Source organism: Rhinatrema bivittatum, chromosome 2 (genome assembly GCF_901001135.1).
Source record: "Rhinatrema bivittatum chromosome 2, aRhiBiv1.1, whole genome shotgun sequence".
Lineage (NCBI taxonomy): Eukaryota > Metazoa > Chordata > Amphibia > Gymnophiona > Rhinatrematidae > Rhinatrema > Rhinatrema bivittatum.
Window position 1 is genome coordinate 374131348 of NC_042616.1, and position 23624 is coordinate 374154971.

Below are 23624 nucleotides of genomic sequence, written 5' to 3' on the forward strand. Positions count from 1 at the left end.
ATCAGTTGTCATTTATCCAGCTTTTAAAAAAAGGAATGCTGAGGAAATTCTGAATTTTATTCTCCATCTCTTTCAAGTCTTTTAGATGAGATCAAGAGCCCCAAAGTCAAGAAAGTATTGAGTATTCTGCAAGCAGCAAAATCCAGAATATTAAAGCATTGGAAAGAGCTGGTAACAAAACATATTTTAGCAAACATTTGTTTTAAATTTATTTAGTCAGCGAATGGGAAAAATAAATGCATTTTAGTGATCAATTGTTTTGGTTTTATATTCATCTTACTTTAAAATTTCTATAGTATTCAGATTTGTTCATATCACATTATTTTGATTCTTTTAATAATGTCCAGCATTTAAATAATTTATTTTATTTTTACATTGGCAAAAATAAAATATACCTGTCTGAATATAAACTCAGGTGCATTCCCATAGCAAAGGTGCATTTCAATTTTATTATGGTAGAGCATTGCAACTATAAATTTATAAACCTCTCCTCCTTCTCAGGGGGAGGAGGAGGGGGCACACTTCATAGGCTGCTGAGCACTGACAAACTTATTGCAGCATTTGATATCACATGGGTTTTGCTAATGGGAGATAGGCTAAACTGTAAGGCCCAGGGGTTCACAATAAAAAAAACAACCCAGTTATCATACCAGCTGCATTCTAAAACAGAATGACATTTACTGCAGATATGAAAATAGATCAGATGGAATCCCAAAAGACAAAAAAAAATCTTCAAACCTCTTAAGTACTGGCAGGTCTCAGGGCATCTCTCCTAGTTCTCTCTAAGGTATCTCCTTTTTCTTGGAAAAGGAAAATATTCTTCTCTCCTACCAAGAATGGTAGCAGTATATCAGTTTGATGGCACGGTCCTTTAGACAAACTCCTCTATCCTTTTGAGAGATCTGTAGTCATGGAAGTGAAGGAGAGGTCTTAATTGTTTTAGGACCTGAAGTTTATAAAAGCCCTCTTTTGTGGTGGTGTTGATGAATTTTTTAAGGTTCATTCTGGAGTCTAGGGTGGCTCCAAGGTCTCTCACATGACTTACTGATGGTATGTTTGTGGTGCTGGCTGGTGGGTTATTATCGTTGGGGGAGATGATCAGAAGTTCGGTTTTGTATGTATTGAGAACCAGGCTGAGGCTCGTGAGAAGGATATTAATAGCGTGGAGGCAGCTGTTCCAATAGTTTAAAGTGTCAGAGATGGGATCCTTGATGGGGATAATGATCTGCACATCATCCGCATAGATAAAGAAGGTGAGATTGAGGTTTTTGAGTAGTTGGCATTAAGGGAGAAGATAGATGTTGAATAGGGTCAGGGAAAGCGAGTAACCCTGGGGTACTCCTTGCTTGGACGCTATGGGGGACGATTCTTTGTTGATTATTTTTACTTTGAAATACCTGTCACTTAGAAAAGATTTTAACCAGCGGAGTGCAGATCCTGAGATGCCTATTTCCATCAAGCGGTTGATGAAGATTGTGTGGTTAACTGTGTCAAACGCAGCGGAGATGTCTAGAAGAGCTAGCAGGTATGATTGACCTTTGTCGAGGGCCATCAGGATGTTGTCTGTTAATGAGAGAAGGAGGGATTCTGTGTTTCTGTGTTTCCTGAATCCGAATTGTGATGGGTGTAGAATGTCGTGTGAGTCCAGGAAGTCTGTGAGACGAGAGTTGACCAGTTTTTCCATTATCTTGGCTATAAAAGGTAAGTTGGCGATTGGGCGGAAGTTTATAGGGTTGGATGGGTCCAAGTTGGGTTTTTTTAGTAGTGGTTTCAGGGAGGCTGTTTTTAAAGCGTTCGGGACTGTTCCGTGAGTGAGCGAGCAGTTTATGATGTCGGCCAGGGGTTTGGCGATGGTTTTTGGGATTGTGAGAAGGAGTTTGGTCGGGATTTGGTCTATTGCGTGTGAAGAGGGCTTCATTTTCTTGATGATAGATTCAATTTCCAAGGGTGATGTAGGATCAAAAGATTCTAGGGACTGTTTGTGAATCATAGAGGAGTGGTTTTGGTAAGGTGGAGGCTGGTAGTTTAAAGTAGAATTGGAGATTGATGGCGGGGTAAGTAAATTTTTGATTTTGTTATCAAAGAAAATTGCTAGCTCACTAGATTTGTTTTGGGCCTCTTCTTCTGGGATGATGGGAGGAATAGAGGTGGTGAGTGCTGCCACATATGAGAATAATATTTTGGGGTCGTATAGGAATCCGTGTATTTTTTTTGCGTAGAAGTCCCTTTTTGTACGAAGAATGGTGGCTCTATGATATATCATTGCCGTTCTGTAGGAAGCCTGTGTGGTAGGTGAGGGATCCTTCCTCCAGCGTTGTTCTTTGTGTTGAAGGTCTTGCTTGAGTTTCCTTAATTCTGTGGAAAACCAGGGTTTTTTGTTGGTGCGGGCAGGGTTGATCTCTTTGGCTGTTAAGGGGTAAATTTTATCTGCTGCTGAACGGGTGATAGTTAGCCAAGAGTTCAAAGCATTGTCCGGGTTTGTGAGGTCCAGATTAGATAGGTCCTTGGTAAGGGTGTTGTTGAGGACTTCCATGGAACATGGTTTTCTGAATTGGATCGAGGATATAGGGATGTTGGTGGTCGGTTTTTTCTTTATGGATAGTTCAGCTTCTATCATTGAGTGATCTGACCACTCAATACTATATTAAAAATTGTTTACAGTTGTAAACAATTTTTAATATAGTATCTGACATCAAATAAAGACCAGTCTGCCCAATTATCCTGTCCATATTGCTAATGATAGCCCCCCCAGCTGCCATCCACAGAATGTGGCTACCTGCAAGATTTCTCATTATCCCAAGACAGTTTCTTTTGTCTTCCTCCTTTGTTCTCCACCATCTTGGTTAAAAGAGCATACAAGATCCTCATTTAATTCCTTCCAACAGCCCACTTGTCCTATGCCTAAACACAAAGCTCCGTATCAATATAGCCAGTAACATCCAGCCTCCTACATCCCTTGTGTAATCTGCTAGACAGACATGGCTATGTCAGCGCCTGTGTTTCCACTAGGACTTCTAGTTATTTCAGAACTTGGAACTTTCCAGATAGGCACAACTGCTAGTTTGATTTTATCATCACTGTATGATCTACAGTAAATATCTACCATTAATAATGAGTTACAAAGTTCTTTTGCATAGCTTGCCAGACAGATCACAGCTACAGGAGTGCCTGCATTTTACTAGGATTTCTGGTTGTTGCCAGCCAAACCACTTGGATGCCTGTGTTAGTACTAGGACTTTGTTGTAGGCCAGGGATGGCAAACTCCTGTTCTTGAGGGCCGCAAACAGGCAAGTTTTTCAGGATATGCACAATGAGCACGCATGAGAAAGATTTGCATCCAATGGAGGCAGTGCGTGCAGATCTTTCTCATGATTATTTATTGTGGATATCCTGAAAACCTGGCCGGTTTGCGGCCTTCGAGGACTGGAGTTTGCCATCCCTGTTATAGGCTATGCACTTGGTTGAGTGTTAATATACAGGTTTTTACGATACCAGGATTTCAGTTTAACTGGGTCATTCATCAAAATGTGTTATGGCGAGAGAGAGAGAACGTGAGATGAAATTTTGTACTATGTTCTCTCACCCTAGCTTGATGGACTCTATAACAGTGTGCCATCAAGCTAGGGTAATATAACATAGTAGAAATGGCATCTTTGTGAGACTTTCCTCACTCCAAATGAGGTCAAATCTTCACCAAGGTGTACTGTGCTGTTCGTACATCTCACTTTACATGAGAAACTGGTCCCTAAACTACCACCAACACCTCACCTAGACCTATTAGATGATCCTTTTATATTTATTTATTTATTTATTTATTTATTTATTTTTAATTTTTATATACCGAAGTTCTTGCATCGGATACAAATCACTCCGGTTTACATAAAACAGTGAGATGCCCAAACGGAAGGGGCTTTACATATACCTCACTACTATTAGGGCCTTGTAGATAGTCTCTCTCTCTCTCTCTCATTGCAGGGTGTGATAAGTTTACTGCATAGCATTAATAACCATTTTGATGAATCTAGGGGTTAGTTTGATGTCTCATCTTGCTTTGTGGTAGAACTACTAGGACTTCTAACATTTCAAATTAAACTCATTGCTGTATATTCTGGCAGCTCCAATACCCATTGTTGAATCAGGCGAATATGGTGCTATGAACATTTATATACATGTTGCTAGGTTGTGCTTTCTATTCTCTCCACTTTTAGAGGGCAGTTTTTAAAAACCATTTACCCAGGTAAACAGGCCATCTGAAAATTGTCCACCTTGTAAGCTGGTAAAAATACATGCAGGAATCAAAAAAGTGTATATTTGAACCCATGAGAAAAGTAGGTGGACTCAGATGGAGTTAGCTCAGGGCTGGTAACAATGCATGTAGCTTCACATTTCCAAAACTATATGTGTCGTTTTGCAAGGAAAAAGTATCTGAAGAAAAAGTAGGTGCAGATCTCTGTCTGCTTTTTCCCTAGGCAGTTTTCAAAAGGAATGTACACATGTACTTAGACGAGAACTGGTTCAAAGTCTGTGAGTAAAATTACTCATTACAAATACCCTCATAATTTCAAAAATTGCTCACTTAGGGGGTAATTTTCAAAGGAGCAACATGCATAAATGTAATATTCAATTATAGAAATTTTTAAAAGTTATAAGTAAAGTGCACTTATTCTAGTAAATCCTATGGACAATTCAGTGGCATATATTGTAGCAATTTTCAAAAGCCTATTTACTTGAGTAAATGCTTTTTTAAAATCAGGCTTTTAACATGCAAGGATCTATGTTTATCCCATGCCCTCTTAAAAATCTACGCCAGTACAGTGCTATTTTTATGAAAAACTTCTGTGTTGTTTTATTTTATTTGACACGTTTGCACTATCTTTCTGGTTAGGATGGAAGCGTAACAAATGCTGCCAATGAAGCCAAAGACAATGTAAAATACTTGTACACACTGGATAAGTTTTTTGGCCCTTTAGGAAAAGCCTCGCCTGTAAGTATTTTGTTTGTTTAATCATCTTTTCTAGGAGCAGATTGTTTTAGGATTCACACGATGGGGCCTGCGGAGCTTTTTGGTGTGCTGTGCTTTCCTTCTCTTCCCATTCCCCCTGACCATGTCTCTGAGTCATTGCTGCTGATTCTCCCAGTCCCTCCCCACTGCCAACCAATTGTGCTCTCATACCCAGTGGAAGATTGCTCAGTTGAAAATGAGGTTTTGAAACAGTGGGACAATGAAAACACTGCTTAGTTCATGGCACATGGCATGGGTTCACTGATCCTCAGATAGTCTTGATGCTAGAGAGCTAATGAGGCATGAGATGAGTACAACCTACTAGTGAGTCTTATGGTCCAAGCACCTATAGTTATGGTCACATTTTGTGTATTTGTCCTATCCTAGGCAAAGATGATTTCTGACAAATAAAACATTTCTTAAGGGGTGCCCGAGAAGACTTGCCAAGTACATTCCCTCAGGAAGCTGCTTTCAACCCAGATCTGCATTGGCCAATGGCTTTTGTGTGCTTACCTTTTATGATGTTTGTTTGTAAAATATGTGTATGAACGGTGGGTGCAAGAACACGGGCTAGTTAAAGGTGGCTGTGGTTTCAGCTGAACGTTTCCTGGAGGCTTAGGTACATCTCTCTTTCGGAACACAGTAGGCAGGGTATGGTGTTACTCTCATTTTCATTCGGAGAGCAACTTTCAAATGCATTTGCCTGGGTAGATGAGAATTTACTTGGGTAAAATATCTTGAGTGGAAACTGCCCTCATCAAATGTGGCTAAAAATATGAGCAGAATTTTAGCTTAGGGAAAAAGAACTGATCCTGTGGACATGTATAGATTGGGGAGGGGAATACAGTGCACGTACATTTGATTTTCAGAACTTTGTGTACTAATTTGCCCCCCCCCCCCATCACCACCACCTGTATAGATAGCAGGTGCAAAGCACGTGGATGCTTTTAATATGCACACTTTGCACTTCCTAATGTTCAAGAGAGGGACAACGTGAGTAGTTGCTAATAACCCATGTTTTCTGTCACTCCTTACTATGTTTCTTCATATTTGCATGCTGATAAGACATCCTTTCTTGCTCCTCAGGCAGCAGTAGTGGAACACATTCCCAGTTTAATGAACAGCATTCGTATGATCTACAGCACTTCCCAGTACTACAACACCTCAGAGCACATGACATCGCTTTTCCTAAAGGTCACTAACCAGATGATCAGCACGGGCAAAGTTTATCTGAATCAAGGAGTTGTGAAAATCTGGGACCTTGATAAGTACTGAATGCCTTTTTTATATTTTAATATATGATATTCATTTATTGCCCAACAGATCTGTTTTACATTTCAGACTGACTCACTGTAAGATTTAAATACATTTGGTAAGATGTACTCCTTTTTGGAGCATATAGAAGTTCCAAATGGTTTTCCGTGCCTCTTGTGCTTCTTGGTATGTCTCACTGTTTTAGTATGTGGACAGACAGACAGACAACTGCACACAGGCCGCACATGAGGATGGATAGATTTAGGGATGTACATGGTTTCCCCATAATGCATTTTTTCACTTACATAAAGAACACATGATAAATGGAAAGGATATTTTTTCCCATTGGACTCTGCCCTCTAGAGGTAGGAATCATGCCATTACAAAGCTAACCCATGTTTTATGAACCTTCTTAGGGCTACAGTAATTTAGGTATTCAGATTTTTGCAACTTGAAACATTTATTAGCCTTGTAAAAAGTATCATCTCTACCCTGCTATATTGGATTTGCAGTCTGACTTTCTGCTTAGCCAAAACAGAACATGTTACCAGATGATCGGTGTATTCTGCATATCTGCCTTTTGCTTTTATTGTGCAGCAGAAGAAGCCTTTTTTATACTGAAAGGTAGCAATATGTGCAAAAATGAATACACTGGGTATATTCATTTTTGCACATATTGCACTGGGTGAGCCTGACAGAGCCGAAAAGATGTCTGCCTATTTCTGTCAGCTAATATGTTCTACATGCTTTCCCATATAAATGTAAATAAAAGTCTGATAATGATAAAACACATTTTCTTTGATATGCACATTTTAAAATGACCCTATCTCCAAAACTAGAAAGTAGGCACACTGGACAGCAATATATATACATACACATGGGAATCTGCAATAAATTGTGGAAAGATTTTTTTTCTTTTTCAGATTTGGCTGACCACTTGCGCTCTCCTGCTAGGCCTCAGTTCAGGATATCCCCTTTCTATGACACTGGAACCAGAGAACAGACAGTGTGGGCTTGGAGCTGCCTGAACCTAACCCTTCTTTGGGTCAAGGAATCCTCTTTATTCCTTTCTTCATCTCCCTCCAATTTGACTCCTGATCCTGCCTTTTCTCACACTCTTAAGTTTTCCTCCTCTCTTCCTCTCTTCCTTCCAATTACCTCCTCTGTCCACCTCCATTTTCCTCCTAAAGATTCTCCAATTCTTGTGAGCAATAGTGTAAATTGTCAATGCTTCAACCCTGGCTACTATGCTACTGCTCACAAGTTTCAAAGTTGTGCTAATTCAACTCCATTTTGTGTCCGTTACTAGGGACTTAATTTCTAGTGGAACTACCTAGAACAGTGTTCTGCCACCTTTTTTCTGGGTTCTGAAGAAGTGGAACAGAGCTAATGGTGTAAATCAGTTCTGGTGGACGAAGGACGACTGGCGTTGGAACACTGGTGGGAGTGAGGATAGAGGATCACTGGGATAAGGAGGAGGTATTATTTGGGAGAAAGTTCCTGGATCCACCCTTTCTGACAGGTCATACCTGGCTATGGCCCTAATCTTTGCCCCCTTTCCCCCTCCACAGTTCAATTTCCTTTTTGTCTACATATTAAGCCGTGTATTATTCCCTTCATTACCTACTGAAAACTGTAAGACTAGGGTTGTCAACTGACTCTATATTTTCAAGACAGGTTAATCTAGTCTTAGTTTCACTCTTCTGCCTGCATTGTTGTGTGTGTTGGCTGCAGCAGGCCCGCGGCCAGGCCCTCTTACCCTTGTTCCACCATCTGGCTCCACTTCTCTCATGGCCATGGGCTGCTGCCTATGACCTCTGGCCAATTCCGGTGCTCCTATCTCCGTGGCAGAAGTCAATGCTCCGCGGCAGGCCTCCCCGTACGGTCCGCGGGGAGATGCCGTTGTCCCGCGCTGCGCCCCTCCCTAGACGTGCATACGTGCATCTCCTCTTCTTTTAAAGGGGCCATGGTGGGAAACTAACCCGCGGCCCCGGATGATGACGTCACTGGGTCCTGGTATATAAGGCCAGACCCAGCCACAGTTAGTTGCCTTTGTGGTGGTTAATACCCCTAACTAATTAAGCTATTTCACTTAGATGCAGTTCCAACACTGCTCTCTACATTAATGGCGGGGGTGGAAGGGAAATAGAATAAAAAAGGTTACTAATAGCCAAGAGAAACAGATACGTATGTGAGAGAAAAAAAAAAGTGCAAAAGCTTGCTGGGCAGACTGGATGGACCGTTTGGTCTTCTTCTGCCGTCATTTCTATGTTTCTATGCAACAGGTCTCCACGCTGGTCGTGTACTTCGTTGCTTCCCCTGGTGATTCCTTCGTGTTCATGGTTCCTGTCTTGTTTGTGTTCCTGACCCTAGTTCCAGTATTCTCCTTGTTCCTACGTAACTCTATTTGTTCCACGGATTGACCTCCTGGACCCGACCTCTGCTTTGCCCAACCACGCTACTGATTATATCCTGGACCCAACCTCTGCTTTGCCTGACCACGCTACTGATTATCTTCTGGATCCGAACTCTGCTTTGCCCGACCATGCTACTGACTATCTCCTGGACCTGACCTCTGCTTTGCCTGACTACGCTACTGATTATCTCCTGGACCAGACCTCTGCTTTGCCTGGCCATGCTACTGATTATCTACTGAACCCGATCTCTGCTTTGTGTTATGATCGCCGGCCGTGGCCACCCACGGCCGACCCATCTCACATCATGTGCCACCCTGCTCTCCTCTCTGGGTGAACTTGCGGCTGTGGCTAGCCACTGCCACCGCATGCCATCTACCTCCCGAGACTTCTCATGGTGGCTGGGATGCTGCCGACCTCCATGCCTTCTCTGGGTCTTTCTAGTCATGCATGCGCCACCAAGTCTCTAACAACGCTATGGCGGGAACCTCAGGGTCATCCCTGATTGATGACATCACAACTGGGATTCATAAGCACCTCCCTTGGCCTACACCAATTGACTTGGCAATGAGTTCCTTCGCTTACTGGCGCTTGTTCCTGAGTGCTCGGACATTGGTTCCTGACTCGGATCTCTACTCGTGGTTCCTGGACTCTAGCTCGGGTACCTGGTCCTCGGGAGCTTCCTAGGGAGACTTGTCTCCAGACTTTCCCGCTCCTCAGGGTGGTCCCTGCACCTCTCCTGAGGTCCTGCCTGCTGGCCTCCCTGCTCCTCGGGGTTGCCTTCGAACTGCCTCATGGAGATTCCTGCTCTATGCCCCCCGCTCCTCGGCGTAGGATCTGCCTTGCCATTGGAGACTTTGATTCTGCATTCTCCGCTGCTCGAGACAGAGCCTACGTCTTACACTGGTGACTTGCTCCACACTTCTCCACTCCTCGGGGCAGTGCCTACGTCTCTACACCAGTGACTTGCTCCTCACTTCCACACTCCTCGGGGCAGTGTCTACATTTCTACACCAGCGACTTGCTCCACACTTCCCCACTCCTTGGGGCAATGCCTACAACTCTACTCGAGTGACTTGCTCCCGCTTCCCTGCTCCTCGGGGCAGCCTACGTCACTCCTTCCTAGACTGTCTCTGCGCTTTCCCGCTCCTCGGGGCAGCCTACTTCACTGCTGCTAACACTGACTCTGCATTTCCCCGCTCCTTGGGGCAGCCCCTACATCATCACACCAAAGACTCTGTTACTATGCTATACTATAGTGGTGTTCCTTGCTTGACCTTTGCCTTGCCTCACCGCTCTACTTTGCCTGCCGCCTGCCCTGACTCCAGGTTGTTCACTATACTGCTATACTCATTCTGGACTTGGCTTCTCAAGCCTCGGCCTGTTCTTACTCGGGCACCCCCTGTCTGCCTCTTGTTCCATTTGGCACCCAGGTCTTTGGGACTCCGCCTTGTCCAGAAAAGACTTGCTACCCTTACCATTGCTGGTCCCTGGCTGACCTCATCCTCATCCATCAGAAGACCTCGGATGGAGGCCCATCTAACTCCAGCCGGCCCTGGTACAAAAGGGCTCAACCTGCGGGGAATGAGGGCTGGTATTGGCGAAGCTCCAGCCGGCTTCCGTCAGTAAGCCAGCTCCACCTACCGATGGTGGGGACCTATAGGGCTTGCCCTGCGGATAGCGTCAATTCCAACTCAGCTCAAGGGTCCATCCCCAGAGTAACAGGGCAAAACATGCATGGATTTGTACTTTTGGTTTCCTTATTGATTTCCCTGAGAGAAGTGAGACTACAAGTCCATGCAGACTGTGGTATAAAACCATGACTGGATCAGCCTGTCCTGAAAATCTGGAGCAAGTTGGCAACCCTATGTAAGACTGATTATCCTCTTTTTCTCTGAGGACAAAAGGATGTTAAGTTCTCAACAGGATGGTGATGTCATCCAATGGAGCCTGATGTGGAAAATGTACTTAAAATTTTCTAGAATCTTTTGGCATGCTCAATTAAGTATGCACATCATAATTCATGTTGCATAGAGCCACCTCATTCTTCATTTTTCTGCAAAGCACCACACTCATAATTCTTCTCTCTTTCATTCCCTCTGTGAGGAAAAGCATCTTAAAATTCTAAATTTTCACAAAGTGCCTTGAGGTTCTCTCAATTCCACCCCTCTTAGTCTCACTAGCTAGTTTTTATTGATCAATTTCAAGTTTTATTTAGTTTTCATTGTCCACTGGGTACTCCAAAACAGTGCATCAAGTGGCAGTGGTTGGGTTTTTTTGTTAAAATTGAGATGTTTTATTTCACCATGCTTGTTTTTTTCACTGATGTCCTAGAAATTGAAGAAGACCAGCAGTTTCAATAAGTGCCCCTGGTGCCAATTTATCATGTGTATCATGGATCCTCATGATAGATGTGTGCTTTGCTTGAAGGAGGAACACAACATCTCGGGCTATTCCATATGTGGAAAAATGACCCCTAGAAGATGCTGTTCCCTGTATGAACTGCTGGAGAAGCTCTTTGGGATTGTTCAGTCTGGTCCATTAGCATCAGAGGTATCGACACTGAGTGACCCAGGTGCTGCACCGATCACTGTTGTGCATCAATATCAGATGGGTATTGATTATCTCAATGTAAAGCACTTGTAAAGACAGGGGGAGATAGCCCATTGGCCAGTTCCTCCCACCCCAAAAAAGTGAAGGGTTCTGCTTCTTTGAATCTGGCATCAAGGAACTCGGAAGATATGTGTCGAGTGAAGGCCAAGAAAAACTAGCATTAGTCTCTCTTGGTAACTGATGCCAGGAGTAAGGAAATTCTAGTTGGTGCTTTGAATCCCCAAAGCATTCTTGTACAGAGAAAAGCTCATTCTCGCATCATTCTTGGGAATTGGAACAGCTTCCAATGGTCCAGAATAGATACCAGCCACCAATCCTCCTTAAGTAATCCAGGATGATATAGTTTCTCCTCCTGCTTCCATTGCGGTATTAGCATTGTCAGTTTTTGAGGAGGAATTGGACAGAGGAATCCAAGAGGCATTTGACTAATAGATGGCAAGCATCAGTATATCAGCATCGATAGAATCTGTAGCCTTACAGACTGAGGTCCATCGCTTGCTTGAGACTCTTAAGAGCATCCAGCAGATGGGCCCTGATGCTGGTTCCTGGAGGGACATCAATATTGGTTTGCCAACAAAATTATACTGATTTGCACAGACAATGAGATAGTGATGTTCTACATCAATAAGCAGGGATGAACAGGTTCATACCTCCTGTGTTAAAAATTGTTGAAATGTGGGACAGGGCCATTTCTCATGGTGTAGTTTTGATAGCCATATACCTGGTGGGTGAGGATAATAATCTGGTAGACAGATTGAGTTGGATCCTGGAAACTCATGAATGGTTTCTGGATAAGGGAATAACAAAACACATATTCCACAAATGTGGTATACCTTGTAAATCTGTTATTTATTTATTTAAACAATGTATATTCCACTGTTCAATAAATCTCAGTGGATTACAAGTAAAATAGAAAATGGGATGGAGGGATTTAGAGAGACTGAATTACTGCTGAGCTGGGCGAGGAGAGTACAAAGAGTCATAATGACTGTTTGGTATGAACTGGGGATTAAGAGATGAAGAAGTGGATTGAGAGACATAGAGAATGCTGAGAATGGGGGGATTAAGAGAGTGAGATGGGCAGACTGAGTAAGAGTGATAGCTAGAGATTAGGGAGATGAAAGAGAATGACTACTTGGGATGAAGAAGATTGAGAGAGTGCTAGGATTGAGAAAGTCAGAGAAAGAAACTCCTAGAGAGGAGGAGACAGTATTCAAGAGTGTCTTGATTTACAAAAGGGTTACAGCTCTCATAATATTTTGGACAAAGAAAAATCCAAGAAATATCCCTTCTCTTTTGAAAGGTTGCAGACCCCTGCATTAGCTTATTAGTTTTATGTTCATTTGGCTTCCAGAAAAGATTCCACTATGAAGTCTTATGGTTTAAAATAGAAAAGGTTTGCCTTCTAGTGGGAGAGAAAGGCACTAGACCCTTTCTCCCATTCCACACAAAAACCTCTTGAATAATTTAAGAACATAAGAACATGCCATACTGGGTCAGACCATGGGTCCATCAAGCCCAGCATCCTGTTTCCAACAATGGCCAATCCAGGCCATAAGAACCTGGCACATACCCAAAAACTAAGTCTATTCCATGTTACTATTGCTAGTAATAGCAGTGGCTATTTTCTAAGTCAACTTAATTAATAGCAGGTAATGGACTTCTCCTCCAAGAACTTATCCAATCCTTTTTTAAACACAGCTACACTAACTGCACTAACCACATCCTCTGGCAACAAATTCTAGAGTTTAATTGTGTGTTGAGTGAAAAAGAACTTTCTCCGATTAGTTTTAAATGTGCCACATGCTAACTTCATGAGTGCCCCCTAGTCTTTCTATTATCCGAAAGAGTAAAAAACCGATTTACATTTACCCATTCTAGACTTCTGATTTTAAACACCACCGTCTCTTCTCCAAGCTGGAAAGTCATAACCTCTTTAGCCTTTCCTCATAGGGAGCTGTTCCAATCCCTTTATCATTTTGGTTGCCCTTCTCTGTACCTTCTCCATCGCAACTATATCATTTTTGAGATGCGATGACCAGAATTGTACACAGTATTCAAGGTGTGGTCTCACCATGGAGCGATACAGAGGCATTATGACATTTTCCGTTTTATTCACCATTCCCTTTCTAATAATTCCCAAAATTCTGTTTGCTTATTTGACTGCCGCAGCACACTGAACTTACTATTTCAATGTGATATCCACTATCACGCCTAGATCTGTTTCTTGGGTATTTGCTCCTAATATGGAACCTAATATTGTGTAACTATAGCATGCGTTATTTTTTTTTATATGCATCACCTTGCACTTATCCATTTTAAATTTCATCTGCCATTTGGATGCCCAATTTTCCAGTCTCACAATGTCTTCCTGCAATGTATCACAATCTGCTTGTGATTTAACTACTCTGAACAATTTTGTATCATCTGCAAATTTGATTACCTCACTTGTCATATTTCTTTCCAGATAATTTTAACTATGTTGAAAAGTACGGGTCCCAATACAGATCCCTGAGGCACTCCACTGCCCACTCCCTTCCACTGAGAAAATTGTCCATTTAATCCTACTCTCTGTTTCCTGTCATTTAGCCAGTTTTTAATCCATGAAAGGACATCACCACCTATCCCATGACTTTTTACTTTTCCTAGAAGCCTCTCAAGAGGAACTTTGTCAAACGCCTTCTGAAAATCCAAATACACTACATCTGCCGGTTCACCTTTATCTACATGTCTATTAACTCCTTCAAAAAAGTGAAGCAGATTTGTGAGGCAAGACTTGCCTTGGGTAAAGCCATGCTGACTTTGTTCCATTATACCATGTCTTTCTATATGTTCTGTGATTTTGATATTTAGAACACTTTCCACTATTTTTCCTGGCACTAAAGTCAGGCTAACCGGTCTGTAGTTTCCCGGATCACCCCTGGAGCCCTTTTTAAATATTGGGGTTACATTGGCCACTTTCCAGGCTTCAGTACAATGGATGGTTTTAATGATAGGTACAAAGTTTTACTAATAGGTCTGAAATTTCATATTTTAGTTCCTTCAGAACCCTGGGGTGTATACCATCCGGTCCAGGTGTTTTACTGCTCTTCAGTTTGTCAATCAGGCCTAGCACATCTTCTAGGTGCACTGTGATTTGGTTCAGTCCATCTGAATGATTACCCATGAAAACCTCCTCTGGTATGGGTATCTCTCCAACATCCTCTTTAATAAACACTGAAGCAAAGAAATTGTTTAATCTTTCTGCGATGGCCTTATCTTCTCTAAGTGCCCCTTTAACCCCTCGATCATCTAACTTCTACTTCTTTCAGAGCCTGGTCTGAAATCTAACTCAGTTGGGGTTTACCTCAGTGCAATTGTCACTTATCACTACCATGTAAAAGGTAAACCCATCTCTTTACAGTCTTTAGTTGTTCAATATATGTGGTTGTTGCTTCAATTGAAGCCTTCTATCAGGCCTCCCGCTGTGTCTTCTTCAGACCTCAATGTAGTATTAATCCAGTTGATGAACGCTCCCTTTGAGCCACTAAACTCCTTTGAACTGAAGTACCTGACCAAGAAAGTCATTTTTTTTGTGGCAGTCACTTTGATATGCAGAGTCAGTGAGTTCTAGGCCCTAGTGACTTATATATCTTATAGCTTATACTACAGGGTGGTTCTGCTCTCGTATCCTGACCAAGGTAATATTGGACTTCCACCATAACCAGTCAATCGTCCTTCCAACAATCTTTCCCAGGTGACATATCCACAAAGGTAAACAAGCTTTGCACAGTTTGGATTCCAAAAGAGCCTTGGCCTTCTATCTGGAGTGGGCTTGAAGTCCTTAGGAAGTCCACCCAGCTTTTTGTTTCATTTGACCCCCACAAACCTGGAACTGCCATTGCCAAGCACACTCTTTCCAATTGACTAGCAGATTGCATCTCTTTTTGTTATGTCCAGCCATCCCTGAATTTCACAGGGCATGTCAAGGATAATAATGTTAGATCCATGGTAAGCATCAGTGGCTCACCTTAGATTGGCCTCCCTGGAAAGATTTGGAAAGCCGCAACATATAGTTTTTGCCACACATTTATATCTCACTATTATTTGGATAGGGACTCCTGATGCAATTGTAGAATTGGTCAGCCTATCTTAAGAACATAAGAACATAAGAAATTGCCATGCTGGGTCAGACCAAGGGTCCATCAAGCCCAGCATCCTGTTTCCAACAGAGGCCAAAACCAGGCCACAAGAACTTGGCAATTACCCAAACACTATGAAGATCCCATGGGATAGGTGGCGATGTCTTTTCGTGGATTGCAAACTGGCTAAAAGACAGGAAACAGAGAGTAGGATTAAATGGACAATTTTCTCAGTGGAAGGGAGTGGACAGTGGAGTGCCTCAGGGATCTGTATTGGGACCCTTACTTTTCAATATATTTATAAATGATCTGGAAGGAAATACGACAAGTGAGATGACACAAAATTGTTCAGAGTAGTTAAATCACGAGCAGATTGTAATAAATTGCAGGAAGACCTTGTGAGACTGGAAATGGGCATCCAAATGGCAGATGAAATTTAATGTGGATAAGTGCAAGGTGATGCATATAGGGAAAAATAACCCATGCTATAATTACACAATGTTGGGTTCCATATTAGGTGCTACAACCCAAGAAAGAGATCTAGGCGTCATAGTGGATAGCACATTGAAATCGTCGGTTCAGTGTGCTGCGGCAGTTAAAAAAGCAAACAGAATGTTGGGAATTATTAGAAAGGGAATGGTGAATAAAACGGAAAATGTCATAATGCCTCTGTATTGCTCCATGGTGAGACCGCACCTTGAATACTATGTACAATTCTGGTCGCCGCATCTCAAAAAAGATATAATTGCAATGGAGAAGGTACAGAGAAGGGCTACCAAAATGATAAGGGGAATGGAACAGCTCCCCTATGAGGAAAGACTAAAGAGGTTAGGACTGTTCAGCTTGGAGAAGAGACGGCTGAGGGGGGGATATGATAGAGATGTTTAAAATTATGAGAGGTCTAGAACGGGTAGATGTGAATCGGTTATTTACTCTTTCGGATAATAGAAAGACTAGGGGGCACTCCATGAAGTTAGCATGGGGCACATTTAAAACTAATCGGAGAAAGTTCTTTTTTACTCAATGCACAATTAAACTCTGGAATTTGTTGCCAGAGGATGTGGTTAGTGCAGTTAGTATAGCTGTGTTTAAAAAAGGATTGGATAAGTTCTTGGAGGAGAAGTCCATTACCTGCTATTAAGTTCACTTAGAGAATAGCCACTGCCATTAGCAATGGTAACATGGAATAGACTTAGCTTTTGGGTACTTGCCAGGTTCTTATGGCCTGGATTGGCCATTGTTGGAAACAGGATGCTGGGCTTGATGGACCCTTGGTCTGACCCAGTATGGCATTTTCTTATGTTCTTATGTTCTTATGCTACTAATGCAATTAATAGCAGTGGCTATTCCCTAAGTAAAATTGATTAATAGCCATTAATGGACTTCTCCTCCAAGAACTTATCCAAACCTTTTTTGAACCCAGCTACACTAACTGCACTAACCACATCCTCTGGCAACAAATTCCAGAGCTTTATTGTGCGTTGAGTGAAAAAGAATTTTCTCCGATTAGTCTTAAATGTGCTACTTGCTAACTTCATGGAATGCCCCCTAGTCCTTCTATTATTCGAAAGTGTAAATAACCGAGTCACATCTACTCGTTCAAGACCTCTCATGATCTTAAAGACCTCTATCATATCCCCCCTCAGCTGTCTCTTCTCCAAGCTGAACAGCCCTAACCTCTTCAGCCTTTCCTCATAGGGGAGCTGTTCCATCCCCTTTATCATTTTGGTTGCCTTCTCTCTACCTTCTCCATCGCAACTATATCTTTTTTGAATTGCGATGACCAGAATTGTACACAGTATTCAAGGTGCGGTCTCACCATGGAGCAATACAGAGGCATTATGACATTTTATGTTCTATTAACCATTCCCTTCCTAATAATTCTTAACATTCTATTTGCTTTTTTGACTGCTGCAGCACACTGAGCCAACAATTTTAAATTATTATCCACTATGATGCCTAGATCTTTTTCCTGTGTGGTAGCTCCTAATATGGAACCTAACATCATGTAACTACAGCAAGGGTTATTTTTCACTCGTCGTATTCCTTTCCAGATCATTTATATATATATTGAAAAGCACCGGTCCAAGTACATATCCCTGAGGCACTCCACTGTTTACCCTTTTCCACTGAGAAAATTGACCATTTAATCCTACTCTCTGTTTTCTGTCTTTTAACCAGTTTGTAATCCACGAAAGGACATCGCCTCCTATCCCATGACTTTTTAGTTTTCATAGAAGCCTCTCATGAGGGACTTTGTCAAACGCCTTCTGAAAATCCAAATACACTACATCTACCGGTTCACCTTTATCCACATGTTTATTTTAACCCCTTCAAAAAAATGAAGCAGATTTGTTAGGCAAGACTTCCCTTGGGTAAATCCATGTTGACTGTGTCCCATTAAATCATGTCTTTCTATATGCTCTATGATTTTGATCTTGAGAATAGTTTGTACTATTTTTCCCGGCATGGAAGTCAGGCTCACTGGTCTATAGTTACCCGGATCGCCACTGGAGCCTTTTTTAAATATTGGGGTTACATTGGCCACCCTCAAGTCTTCAGGTACAATGGATGATTTTAATGATAGGTTACAAATTTTAACTAATAGATCAGAAATTTCATTTTTGAGTTCCTTCAGAACTCTAGGATGCATACCATCTGGTCCAGGTGATTTTCTACTCTTTAGTTTGTCAATCTGGCCTACTACATCTTCCAGGTTCACAGTGATTTCATTCAGTTCGTCTGACTCATCACCCCTGAAAACCATCTCCGGAACTGGTATCTCCCCAACATCCTCATTAGTAAACACGGAGGCAAAGAATTCATTTAGTCTTTCTGCAATGGCCTTATCTTCCCTAAGAGCCCCTTTAACCCCTCTGTCATCTAATGGTCCAACCAACTCCCTCACAGGTTTCTTGCTTTGGATATATTTAAACAAGTTTTTATTATGAGTTTTTGCCTCTATGGCCAACTTCATTTTAAATTCTCTCTTCGCCTGTCTTATCAATGTTTTACACTTACCTTGACAATGCTTATGTTTTATCCTATTTTCTTCAGATGGATCCTTCTTCCAATTTTTGAAGGATTTTTTTTGGCTAAAATAGCCTCTTTCACCTCACCTTTTAACCATGATGGTAATCGTTTTGCCTTCTTTCCACCTTTCTTAATGCGCGGAATACATATGGACTGCGCCTCTAGGATTGTATTTTTAAACAATGTCCAAGCCTGTTGAACACTTTTAACCTTTGCAGCTGCACCTTTCAGTTTTTTTCTAACTATTTTCCTCATTTTATCAAAGTTTCCCTTTTTAAAATTTAGTGTTAGAGCTGCAGATTTACTTATTGTCTCCCTTCCAGTTATTAGTTTAAATTTGATCACGTTATGATCACTGTTGCCAAGTGGCCCCACCACCGTTACTTCTCTCACCAAATCTTGCATTCCACTAAGAATTATATCTAAAATAGCTCCCTGTCTTGTTGGTTCTTGAACCAATTGCTCCATGAAGCAATCATTTATTACATCCAGGAACTTTATGTCTCTAGCAAGTCCTGATGTTACATTTACCCAGTCAATATTGGGATAATTGAAATCTCCCATTATTATTGCACTGCCAAATTGGTTTGCTTCCCAGAACAGAGAATTAAATTTAAAATACTTTCCTTGACTTTTAGGTCCCTGCAGGGGGAAGGTTCAATGAAACAAACCGGAAGGTGGTCCCACGTAGCCAAGGCAAAAAACAAAGGGGACTACCTTACACCGTGGAAAAACTTTTATTAGAAATGCCCGACTCAAAGTACAAGCTGAGTTTCGCCAAAAGGCTGCATCAGGGGCTAAAACAATCAAGAACAATAAATATTACCACAACCATGCTCTATAATAAAAATTATTAAACAATCTGCTAAGAAGTTTTAAACAATCTGCTAAAAAGTAGATAATTGCTTATCTCTATGTCCCTCTGCCAAAATAGTCTACAATCATAATATTCATGTATAACATACATATTTAAATCGTTGATGTGCAACGTGACCCATTCACTCTATTTAAAACTACTAATATTTAAAACAAACATTATTTTTTAAAAAAACTGAAATCATTACCTTTATGCTGTAACCGTATACTCACAGCTACATATATCAGTATATCAATCTGAACATTAGCTGTTGCAGTAAAGCTAAAAAATAAAGCTGTTAATAAAAATGATCATTAGAAAACATAAATGAAAAAAAGTCACATATACACTAATATATCAATAAATAGTATTAAGAGAAACCTTATGCATATCAAATCTCACATTAGGACTATAAATAATATTCATTTAAAAGAGACATAATAAACACATCTAAAACTGAAGATTATGAAAACAGCAATCAAACTATAACAGTAAGTTCAATATCAGTTCACTCATAAATTCTTCTATCTAAATGATAACATTAAATGTATGTATTAAAATTGCAGACATAAATGGCCATAAAAATAAGTAATTAAAACTACCCGGCAAATAAAGCAATATTGTATTGACAAATCGCACTGAACCGATTTTGGTAATATTTATTGTTCTTGATTGTTTTAGCCCCTGATGCAGCCTTTTGGCGAAACTCAGCTTGTACTTTGAGTCGGGCATTTCTAATAAAAGTTTTTCCACGGTGTAAGGTAGTCCCCTGCAGGGGGAAGGCCAGGATTATCTTAAGAAGGTGGTAGCTAGGTACTCTCCTAATTAGACCCTTACGGTCTCAGAATTCTGCTTTGAATTGCTAGAGTTGCTAAGATGAGGTTGCTGGAGATGAGAAATAGGGCTTTCTTTAGCGTAGCCCCGCGTCTGTGGAATGGTCTTCCTGAGAAAATTAAACGGCTGCAAGATTTTTGTGCTTTTCGCAAACAGGTAAAGGCTTATTTGTATCACAAGGCCTTTGAGTTATGTTTAAATATTATACGAATGTGCTGTGAGTGCATGGTATATTTTAAAAATTCTGTTCAAAGGTTGTATTATTATGTGATGCTGTAAACCACCCAGAACAGTGGTCTAGTAATTGGACAGGTTATAAATTGCTGCAAATAAATAAATCAATAAATAAATCTTCCTTTTCCTCGGAGAAAGCAAAAGTTGCTTATCTGTAACAGCTATTCTCCAAGGAGAGCATCTCTTGGAGATGGTTCTTCATATATATATATGTATATAGATATAGATATATATAGATATATAGATATAGATATGTATATATATATATAGCAATGAAATAACTGAGGTTAGCCCATGCAACATAGTGAAGGGGGTTGTGCTGCACATGTTCAATCAAGCAAGCCAAAAGCTTCTACAATCTTTGAGTAAACTTTCTTCACTGGGCTGCATTGGATGAGGTCACTCCACTAGTGAGGAGTTACATTCTGCTGTCCTTGGAGAACACCTGTTACAAATAAACAACTTCCATTTTATTCAAAGTACAGTTCATATTAGTTGAAAAAGTCAGTTAATATTGTTATGAGTTATGTTGGGGTTGAAGTAGAAAGAAAAGTGGGAGTACTCTCCTGTTTTTGAGCCTAATAATCTCTCTCTCTCCCACTCATTCTATCCTCTCTCCTATATCTCTGTCCATCTCCTCTCTTTCTTCTCACTTTTTTCCATCTCTCCTCTCTCTCATCCTTCTCTCCATCACTTGTTCAGTTCTCTTGTTTATCCATTGTGTCACCACTTTATTATTGCCTCTCACCCACCAACTTCCTCTTCCTAATATCCATCATCTTCATGTTCCTCTTCTTCTACCATCCTCCATATTTCTCCTTGTTCATCATCTCACCTGTCTTTGACTGCAGCAAGTACAGTGTCAGTAAGGTTCCTTCCTGAGGCAATTTACAGACCTTTGTAGTCCTGAAAGCTCACTTTTTTTTAAAGCATTTGTTAGCCTTGTAAAGGTATTATTTTCCCAACTTCTTTTTCAGTTTTCTTTTTACTCATAATTTTATTGTAACCCTTTACAGGATACATAAAATGATGGATAGAGTTTCCTTATTGGATAAGGGTCCTCCTTTCCAAATGTATTTGTTGGGTTCTTCAAAATGGTCTTGTAGATAGTGAAGTGGATCAGTATAATGACAGCATGAGTATCCATTAACTTCTCTGTTCTACCTGACTGGACAGGGAGGACTCCTTTAAGTCCCCTCCATGAACTCTGATCCCAATTCTCACCCCAATGCTGGCTCAATAAAGGTGAATAATACCATGTTTCAAATGTCCAAACAGTTAACTTTATTTTTCTGGATGAAGCAGCCAGCAATTATTTACATGGATGTGAAGCAGGTTGCATAGTCAATAACTGAATAAACTCAGAGACTACTGGGCTTCCACAGTCAGAACTATACAATGAAATCACTACATTCTGGGAACATAAATCATTACATTCCTTTACCTTCATCTCCTGTGTTCACATAACTACTTTTACTATGGACCAAAATCAGGGTTAGTCTGAAGTTCTTAGATGTACCTCATATCCCAAGTCTTTGTTAAGGAATGGGGCTTTCCTTTATCAGTTTACCCATATCAAAATTCATATCCAAAAGGGAGGAAATGCAACTTCAGCTTACAAGATATACTCACTCATCTGCTGGTCAAAGACATTCACATCTGGATTCCATGCCACCTTTCTCCATGTGTAGGCTTCCTGGACCACTGCATTCAAGGGACACTCTGGGGCACTCCTCATAGTGGTCTCTCCTCAGCTTCTGAAATCATAGCCCACTTCCTCAGAGGGAGGAGTGACTTCTTCTTTTTTTCAGCTCTTGATTAGTTCCTTGGGAGTAGGAAGAAATCCATCCACAACTATGGCCTCTCCTCTTGAGGAGAAGAGCTCCTATATGCCCCCACTCTTACATGGGAGGGTTCCTGGGCTCCACCAGCCCATGGGCTGGCTACTCCAGCCTGTCACATATAGGAGGTCCCTATTACCCACACTTCTACGGTAAGGGCAGGAACCAAAGGGTATAAATCTACCAAAGTTACCACTTTTATAGCTCCCGCCACACCTTGGTTACTTAATCAAAAAACCCCAAACTTGTAAAGTAAAATACACATTATTTCCTCAACATCACATTAAAACACCATACTCACTCATAAAATGCCATCCAATGGTCTTTTAGTAGTACTACAACAAGAGATCTTTGAAACATTTTTTAAACACAGTTAACATAGCCACAAGGGGGTCTTGCCCATCCAGAGGCTACCAAAGTGTGTACCATATTCGTGGGCTAACATACATATCTAATTTCCTGATTTCTCTTGGGTTTTTTTGTCCTTCCTTAGTAAAGAATTACTGAAGAGGCTCCAGGAATGTGTCAATCTGAATGAACAATACCAAAAATCATTTCACAGAGTAAAGGAGAAGCTGAAAGAAAACCCTAGTGATCGACAGTTTGAATTCAGGTAAGCCTTTCCTATACCTCTGTTTGAGCTGGAACTTCAGCATAGCTGACACTGAAGGCGTACATATTTTTTCACAGAAAATTCTACTGTGTCTTGCTTGGGAGGGGTAGTGGTGATGATGGTGGTGCTGTTGGTATTATAGATGGGAGCATCAAATATTCAAACTGTATATGATTACTACTTCCAAATTTTATTTTCTTTTATGTACAAAGCTTTTGGTTATGAAACAGATTTGGAAAGTGCAGCACAAGTACCAAGACAAGAGAACAGAACAGGTTACCCAAAATGTTCTTTTCTCCTGCATCAAGTCAAGCTATTGCTTATTCTTGGGGAGCATTGTAACATGAGATTATATTATCACTGCATTCTTTTCTGGATCTGGAACAGCCATGGTCTATAAGGAATGATTCCAGAAATGACTCTCTTGTTTCCATCTGTATTGAGCATGGTGACTGTGAGCCTTTAGTGCAATGGCATAGTTGGTGCAGCCTAGTAGGTGAACCTACTAGACCCACGCCAACAGCTGACGAATGCACCCTGGAGTGGGACAGGCTGGAGCTTTGCCTATACTACCACCTTCCCCGCAGGTTGAGCTCTTGGGTCCTGAGGGCAGTCAGACAGGCGAGAGTTCAGAAACACACCAGAATCAGGGCAGGCAGCAGAAAAGGAGATACTGGAGACAGGCCAGAGATTGGAGCAGGTGACAGACAAGGCGTGGTCAGAGTCCAAGGTGAAGGTCAGGTCCAAGCAGTAAGCAAGGCATGGTCAAAGTCCAAAATTGAGGATAATACAAGGAGATCAAAATGAGG

At 41.2% G+C, this 23624-nt stretch overlaps 1 protein-coding gene across 1 annotated transcript in view; it reads left to right on the forward strand.

Annotated features, from left to right (window-relative positions):
- LOC115083294 (dynein heavy chain 5, axonemal-like) overlaps nucleotides 1-23624 on the forward strand; it is a 1259434-nt gene that overhangs the window by 49895 nt on the left and 1185915 nt on the right. Inside the window, exons 7-10 of the mRNA XM_029587102.1 lie at nucleotides 78-171; nucleotides 4886-4984; nucleotides 6089-6270; nucleotides 22696-22815. Coding sequence (XP_029442962.1) covers nucleotides 78-171; nucleotides 4886-4984; nucleotides 6089-6270; nucleotides 22696-22815 — 495 coding nt within the window. The remainder of the gene's footprint in view (nucleotides 1-77; nucleotides 172-4885; nucleotides 4985-6088; nucleotides 6271-22695; nucleotides 22816-23624) is intronic.